The 7,409-nt window shown below is 26.7% G+C and overlaps 3 protein-coding genes across 4 annotated transcripts; 2 read left to right on the top strand and 1 right to left on the bottom strand.

The window, feature by feature from the left end:
* The first annotated feature begins 64 nt into the window (after positions 1–64).
* On the top strand, positions 65–2,743 carry LOC124426891 (UPF0605 protein CG18335-like). Its single transcript, XM_046969094.1, has 7 exons — positions 65–478; positions 651–789; positions 1,300–1,396; positions 1,456–1,631; positions 1,726–1,888; positions 2,249–2,486; positions 2,611–2,743. Exons 1-7 carry the CDS (start codon positions 426–428, stop codon positions 2,678–2,680), a joined length of 936 nt encoding a protein of 311 aa, XP_046825050.1. The 5' UTR covers positions 65–425; the 3' UTR covers positions 2,681–2,743.
* Positions 2,744–2,838: 95 nt separating this feature from the next.
* LOC124426888 (kynurenine aminotransferase) lies at positions 2,839–5,417 on the bottom strand. Of its 2 annotated transcripts, none has more exons than XM_046969089.1 (8): positions 5,134–5,417; positions 4,601–4,743; positions 4,382–4,532; positions 4,085–4,321; positions 3,715–3,958; positions 3,472–3,638; positions 3,039–3,389; positions 2,839–2,961 (listed from the first exon to the last, which is right to left on the bottom strand). In XM_046969089.1, exons 2-8 carry the CDS (start codon positions 4,741–4,743, stop codon positions 2,908–2,910), a joined length of 1,347 nt encoding a protein of 448 aa, XP_046825045.1. In that variant the 5' UTR covers positions 5,134–5,417; the 3' UTR covers positions 2,839–2,907. The 2 variants fall into 2 exon arrangements, with proteins under 2 accessions (XP_046825045.1, XP_046825047.1); XM_046969091.1 differs by lacking the exon at positions 5,134–5,417 and adding an exon at positions 4,892–5,048.
* Positions 5,418–5,782: 365 nt separating this feature from the next.
* LOC124427155 (ribosomal RNA small subunit methyltransferase NEP1) lies at positions 5,783–7,064 on the top strand. The gene is made up of 4 exons (XM_046969737.1): positions 5,783–6,052; positions 6,241–6,484; positions 6,584–6,792; positions 6,883–7,064. Exons 1-4 carry the CDS (start codon positions 5,909–5,911, stop codon positions 6,994–6,996), a joined length of 711 nt encoding a protein of 236 aa, XP_046825693.1. The 5' UTR covers positions 5,783–5,908; the 3' UTR covers positions 6,997–7,064.
* Positions 7,065–7,409: the final 345 nt, after the last annotated feature.

A 7,409-nucleotide genomic window follows, 5' to 3' on the forward strand; every position in this document is an offset into this window, starting at 1 on the left:
TTATTATTATTATTATTAGTAGTAGTAGTAGTAGTAGTAGTAATATTAGTATTGTTATTATTAATTAATTATAAAATATTAAGAACTCAATATATCCTAACAAATATTAATTTCATAAATACTATTACGTGAGCGCAATAAATGTTCATCAAGGAACTAATCTTGTTCGTACGAAAAAATTTCCAAGCGCGAATAAACTCGAACAAATGAAAAAACACGTTATTTGACACGTTATTTTTATACATCTGAATGTAATAACATAATGTAGTTGAGACGACGAGAGTTACAAAATTGTTAGTGTATCGATGTATGTCGGATAACGTATAAAAAAGAAAGAAAAAAGAAAAAAAAAAATCCAAATTCCAGTTAAAATAAATTAAAATTGAATTAATCATCGACGTATTTAAAAGTATTTAATTGAAAAAATGACCGTCGGCGTAGAATTGCTTAATACATCAGAACCATATTTAATACCAGGGTGAGTTGTTAACCCTAAAAAAAAAATATATATATATATATATATATGTATATGTAATATATATACATTCAAAAAAAAGAAAAAAAAAATAAGAAAAGGCTTAAAAAGTCTCGAGAAAAATGAATTGATTTTTAATATTGTTTTGGTAACAATTAATTAATATCTATCATAGATACACCGGTTTTTCTCCTCAATATCGTTATCGTTGCGGAGAAACTTACGGAAGTCTTACTCATAAACTTCTTCTCGATCCTAATGTGAATCATTCGGAAACGCTTGTCCTATCAAATCGTGCTACTGACGATTATCAAGTAATGTTATTTTGGTATTTCTATCAAACGTAATCTTCTATTTCTATCAAATGTCATCCTCTACATTGATATCCTAGAATTACTATCATTATTATTATTATTGATTCATTTTAAATTATCTATATACTAATACTATTATAATATATTATATAATATATTAATAGAATAATAATAATAGCAATGGTAATGTTAATAATATTATATTTATATTATATTATATTATATTGTAATTAATTAATACTAATATATAATTTTTGAACTTATTAATATTATTTTTAATACTAGCAGTAAAGCTAATTAATAATATTATATTAATATTATTAGGTGGACCGGAAAGTAATGTCGCTTTCTTAAATTAAATTCAAACGAATAAATTTTTAACAAGTTTTTATTTTTAATCACAATCAAATATCGACATGCGCAGAAACGACATTACTTTCCGGTCCCCCTAATATATTATTTTATTATTATAATAATAATATTATCAATATAAAAATCGAATACACGTAGGTGAGCAGACCTCCCAAAAATGACATAGATATTGTAAATGCACGATACAAAAGGGTAGATCCTATTTATACTCATCCAACTATTCCAGGCTATGAAGGTACGTAAGGATATCGATAATCGAAAAATAACAATTAATTATTTAAATCATAACAATAGGTTTCATACCAAATTTAAACGCAAATTGCGGACAAAGATACACCGTACTTGCGACCGAGGGTTTAGCAGAATTTGAGAGACAACAGATAAAAAATAAAGAGGCCCTTAATAAACTTGAAACAATAATTTCTTTGCAAAGTGGGCAAGGTGAACCGCGAAATACGAAGGATCGTTTGGTATCGTAGACATTTTATATCCGATTCTATTTTCGATATTTAAACGAATGTAAATTTCTTTGGAATTTTATATTTAGAAAAATTTATTATTTAGCTAATCGAAAGTCAATTCAAATTGCCTATGATCACCGTTCGTCCCGATTGCGTTGGAGTTATGAGAAATTTGCCAATCGATGAACAATACGAAGTTCCAAGGGATCATGCTCCCTCCCCTTATTTTATGGATAATGCGAATCCAAAGAAATACTTTATCAGCAGCAAGTATCGCGTTATATCCAAAAAAAAAAAAAAGAAAGAAAGAAAGGAAAAAAAAAAGAAAAAAAATTGAAATTTTTTTCCGATTTCAATTTGAATGAATTGGCGTAATTCGACTGTTTCGATCTTCGATTTTTATCGCTTCTATTTATTTACAATAATTAATTTAGACAACTCTATCGTAAAATCAAATTTATAATTATCATTTATACTTGTATACTTACATTGCAATATGACTCTTACGGAGAGTGAAAGTCGAACGCGCTATTCTTATATCAGACAAGCCGTAAGACGTGGGTAGAAAATAATTGCAATTACATTTTCATGACAACTCGATTGATATTAATTTTTCGTCAATGAAGGATATGCTGGACATATTCCATATGGATATGCACAATTTGGGGCTACAAATGTACCCGCTACTAATAGCGCACTTTGTGATTTTACATCAAATTATCGACATCGACAAAGCACCGAATGGGCACCTGTAACAATTTCAAAACCTGATCCGCCTCTTCTTATTCAATCGACTGAAATTTATCATAAACATGTTGGTTTATTACCTAATTATTATGGTCACGTTCCAGGACAAATATTTAGGTAATTTTTAATTCTTATTTCTCTCTCTCTCTCTCTCTCTCTCTCTCTCTCTCTCTCTCTCTCTCTCTCTCTTTCTTATTTGACTATAATTTTTTTTGGATATAAACATATATATGTTTTTTAGGTTCGGTAAAACATTCGGTGCTGATACTAAAGACGCAAAGAGATGGCTTCGTGGTGACTTTTCTATATAAATTTCCAATAATACAGCTAATCAATAAATGATTTCTGAGGGTAATAAACAACGCCTACAGTTAATGCATATATATATATATATATATATATATATGTATACACATATATATGTACATATATAATTAAATATATCTTATATATTAAATATATTATCGAATATTTTATAAATATCGTTTATTTCGTAGCATAAAAAATCAGATATAAAAGGAAACATTTTTCATAGCCGTTATGAATTCCATTTCATCAAAATTTTGGCTGCATTTTGCAAGTTTTCATCTTTCTGTAAAAAAATTTGACACAGACATTACATTTTCATATAATACATTATTATTTATGTAATGGCAATTAATTAGATACCTTTATGAAACAGTATCGTACAAAGTTCTCTGCTAAATGTTTGTGCTCTTCTGAATAAAAAGCGGATACAGGAATACCTTGAACTCCAACATTTTTAGTCATCCATTTTGTAAATCTATAATCTTTATTAGCATCTGTTTCTTCTTCTAATTTAGTCTTTTTCTCTAAAGCTGTCCAGTCAGCTATCATAAAATAACCACCTTCGGGAATGATAGGTGACATGCCCACATCGCTAAGAAATTTTGCCATATAGTCTCGTTTTGGTAATAATTCTTTAGGTAAACTAAAGAAATAACAATCGGGTTGATCAAATTTCTCCATCTCTTCTTCAAATCCAAGTGCTACAGCTTCCTATTTGTTAAAAAATTTTTGATACATTTAATAATTATGTTCATCATTATAAATAAAAATTATAGTTAATTAATGTAATTACTTGAATTGGTGTTGAGCAAGTATAAACAACATTTTGATGTACAACTTGTAAATTGTATATTAAATTCGCTGGTCCATATGCCCAACCTATTTTCCAACCGGTAACGCTAAATGATTTACCTGCAGATCCAATAGTAATTGTGCGTTCAAACATGCCAGGTAATGTTGCTAAAAAATATAATAAAAAATTTATTAAAATTTATTCGCTATAGTAATTTTATTATATTTGTCAAATTCTATTCACCTATTCTAATATGTTGAGCTGATTCATAAATAATCCATTCGTATACTTCATCTGAGACAACAAGGCAATTCCACTTTTTGGCAAGATCTGCTATAAATTGTAATTCATCCAATGTATATACTTTTCCAATAGGATTATTTGGTGTATTGATTACAATTCCTTTTGTTTTTTCATTGAAAAGTTTCTCCAATTCTTTCTTATCAAATGTCCAATCGGCAGAAGTAAGTGGCCCACTAGTATTTTTCTATACAGTACAAATTAAAAAAGAAATAACATTCCTTAATATAATCAATACAAAAAAGTAATGACAGTTTCTTTATATAATTCTAAAATTCTATCATACTTTTTATTTTGCTATGATTTCACTTACCGGTTTTAATGGTATGAATCTAGGAATACCACCTATGACACGAATAATTGGAACATAACAATCATAAAATGGTTCAATTATAATCCATTCGTCTCCTGGACTTGTATGACCTTGTAATGTAGCATATAATGCTTCATAAGCTCCAACAGTAACAATGACTTCATTATTTGGATCCAAATTACGATTTAAGAGTTTAGAATATAACTTTGCAATTGCATTCACTAATCTTGGATGTCCCTTTAAAATTTCAATTGGTACTTAAGTATAAGAGTTATTTGGTAATTATAAAATACTTACAAAACCTCTTGTGTATTGCTGAAGAAGAGGATTTTCATTATTTGCAGTAGCAGCTAAAGCTTTAGTAATACTTTCAGGAGCATGAAAATCTGGAAAACCTTGACCTAAGTTTAATGGTTTATATTTTAGGGCAAGTTGAATATATTCTACCCTAAAAATAAAAATTATAATAATAATATTTTAAATATTATAATATCTGATATAATATTTTCTATTTACCATACAGATTTATTATTCTCCTTGAAACGATTTGGTAATTCAAATTTAGACATCACAGCAGAATAGCTTTGAATATTTTTGAGCGTATTAGAGTAAATTGACGTTTTAATTATTATTCCACGTATAGTTGTTCTAGCTAACATCTGCAAAAATTTTTATATTTCGAATAAAGTACTATGGCATAAAAAAGAAAAAAAAAAATATATATATATATATATATATAAATATATAAATATATTTAGAAATAAAACATATCTTATCTCCATTTCCTAGTTTTTATATTAATATTACCGTTGTAACATTAAAATTCAATATATAATTAAACGTAAATAATATTATTTATAACTAATATATAATTATTTACAAAGAATATATATATACACATATGTATATATATATAATTTACTGAGATATCAAAACTACACTTAAACCAGAATAATTCAATTATCTGACTATTAATAAATGAATGTAAAATACATTAATATAACTTTTAAAACGATAATCGAAAAGATGAAAAAGTTGATAAAACTTACATAATTCCATATACGACACCAGTCGTATTATAATACTGGCGGGAAAATTAAGAAATAATGTAACTAATAATTTCACTAATGTAACATATGTATCCTACAATTGACGTGGAATGCGTATCTAAGAAATTCTAAACAATAAATTAAAAACTATGGATAATATTTTTAAATCTACTACGAGACGATAATTCCTAGACTAAATCAATATTATTATTTATTATTAATAGAACGATGAAAATATTTCTATTAATGTAGTTATGCTAATGAAATAGATACTTGTACGTAATACGCGATTATTTGATGAATTTATTTATTTCTGTAAAAATTTGTTAAAAATAAAATCTTGAAAAAAAATTCTCTAATACCACGTGATATCTTTTCTCTGATACGATTGGTAGAGAAATTAAAGAAAAATAATGTCATTGAACAGAAAATACGCTATAATTCTGTTATATTTTGAAAAATTGTATTTTAATTGTCATTTAAAAAATAAAAAATATTTTTCATGATACTTATGTGCTTTTCATATTAATTAAATACAATTAATACCGATTATATATTTGTTTTCTTATTATAATAAAATTTTATATATGCACTATGATCGATAAGACGATTTTATCGAATAATATCGAATTGAAGCAACGATATACATTCGATAGTAGACAAAGTCGATATTAGGAAATAAGGTTTATTGTTACTTAACCTCACTTTATTAGAATTATGCTAAGGTTATAGACAACACAAGTATTTATATTTCGTAGTGTGTATTAATTTCATAATGGGCCAGAAAAGAAAAAATCGCAACGAAAAGGATGATTTTGAATATGATCCCGCTCCTAAACATCTTCAAGTTGCACACATTAAAAATCAAGAAAAGCGTCTTATCATTATTTTAGAAAATGCACAATTAGAATCAGTAAAGGTGAGATCATTTCAATATAAATCTTATTTATATTTTAATATTTTTCATTAATATTATTAATTATAATTACAACATATTTGTGAAATATTCGATCATTTTTAATTTATAATTTAATAAGATAAAAGAGTAATAAGTATATACATATTTTGTGATGTTTTTATCAAAATGTTGTTTTTCTTTGGATACAGATTGGTAACAGTTTTGAATTATTGAATTGTGATGATCATTCAAATATATTAAGAAAAAATAATCGAGAACCTGGTTCATGCAGACCGGACATAACGCATCAATGCTTGTTAATGCTAATGGATAGTCCTTTAAATAGGGCTGGCCTTTTACAAGTTTATATACATACGGAAAAAAATGTATTAATCGAAGTCAATCCACAAACAAGGATACCGAGAACATTCAAACGATTTGCTGGTCTTATGGGTATAAAATAAATCTATCTTTCTTAAAAAATTCCTGTGTTTATAAAGGAATATGTATTGTAAAATATATATATATATGTATATATCGTTTTTGTTACAGTACAATTATTACATAAATTCAATGTAAGAGCATCAGACGGGCCGATGAAGTTATTAAAAGTCATTAAGAATCCATGCACGGATCATCTTCCAGTCGGCTGTAAAAAATTGTTAATGTCTTTCAGTTCAAATACAATAAAAAATCCAAGAGAATTAGTACCAACCGAAGAACCAATCGTTATAGTGGTAGGAGCAATGGCACATGGACAAGTAAATATTATATTATTCTTAAAGACATCCTTTTTTAATTGTATTATTTACTTATTATTATAATGAAAAATTTCTTTATTAATTTATTAGGTAAAAACAGATTATACGGAAGATACTATATCTATCAGTAACTACCCTCTTTCAGGCGCTGTAACTTGCAGTAAATTGTGTACTGCTTTTGAAGAAGTTTGGGGTATAATTTAAGAAATAATTTTGTATATATAATCTAAATATATGATATATAATAGAATTACCCATATAATTTTGATAAATATGTGTACATTATTTTGATATAAGAATATTTTATATATTTCTATCGAGCAAAAAAACGTTTTAATTGTTTCGAAGAAATTTTGAAGAAATTAATTGCATAAAAAAGTGATTTTTGTTAAAATATTAAATGAATCAGAAAATAATGAATACAATAATAGTTTTGATACGATTGAAAAGAGCTGTGGAGGGAATCGTAGTGACGATGACTCATCAATATTTTACTATTGGTTTGATTGGTCCGAAAAAGAGGAAGCTTCTGACGAAAACCAATCACTCGTCGGAACATGAAAATGCAATGGCGGACCGGAAAGACAAGGAGGCAATGCGTCGATAATACTACGTTA

This window comes from Vespa crabro, chromosome 9 (assembly GCF_910589235.1).
Source record: "Vespa crabro chromosome 9, iyVesCrab1.2, whole genome shotgun sequence".
Taxonomy (NCBI): domain Eukaryota; kingdom Metazoa; phylum Arthropoda; class Insecta; order Hymenoptera; family Vespidae; genus Vespa; species Vespa crabro.

What these genes read in the sequence shown, in the direction of transcription:
- LOC124426891 (XM_046969094.1), top strand. Translation starts at nt 426, where the DNA reads ATGACCGTCGGCGTAGAATTGCTTAATACATCAGAACCATATTTAATA. An exon ending in GTGCTACTGACGATTATCAA is followed by an intron (nt 790 to 1,299) that starts GTAATGTTATTT and finishes GAATACACGTAG; the next exon opens with GTGAGCAGACCTCCCAAAAA. An exon ending in GTTCCAGGACAAATATTTAG is followed by an intron (nt 2,487 to 2,610) that starts GTAATTTTTAAT and finishes TATGTTTTTTAG; the next exon opens with GTTCGGTAAAACATTCGGTG.
- LOC124426888 (XM_046969089.1), bottom strand. Translation starts at nt 4,743, where the DNA reads ATGTTAGCTAGAACAACTATACGTGGAATAATAATTAAAACGTCAATT. An exon ending in GATTCATACCATTAAAACCG is followed by an intron (nt 3,959 to 4,084) that starts GTAAGTGAAATC and finishes TGTACTGTATAG; the next exon opens with AAAAATACTAGTGGGCCACT. An exon ending in AGCTCAACATATTAGAATAG is followed by an intron (nt 3,639 to 3,714) that starts GTGAATAGAATT and finishes TATATTTTTTAG; the next exon opens with CAACATTACCTGGCATGTTT.
- LOC124427155 (XM_046969737.1), top strand. Translation starts at nt 5,909, where the DNA reads ATGGGCCAGAAAAGAAAAAATCGCAACGAAAAGGATGATTTTGAATAT. An exon ending in CACAATTAGAATCAGTAAAG is followed by an intron (nt 6,053 to 6,240) that starts GTGAGATCATTT and finishes CTTTGGATACAG; the next exon opens with ATTGGTAACAGTTTTGAATT. An exon ending in ACGATTTGCTGGTCTTATGG is followed by an intron (nt 6,485 to 6,583) that starts GTATAAAATAAA and finishes TTTTTGTTACAG; the next exon opens with TACAATTATTACATAAATTC.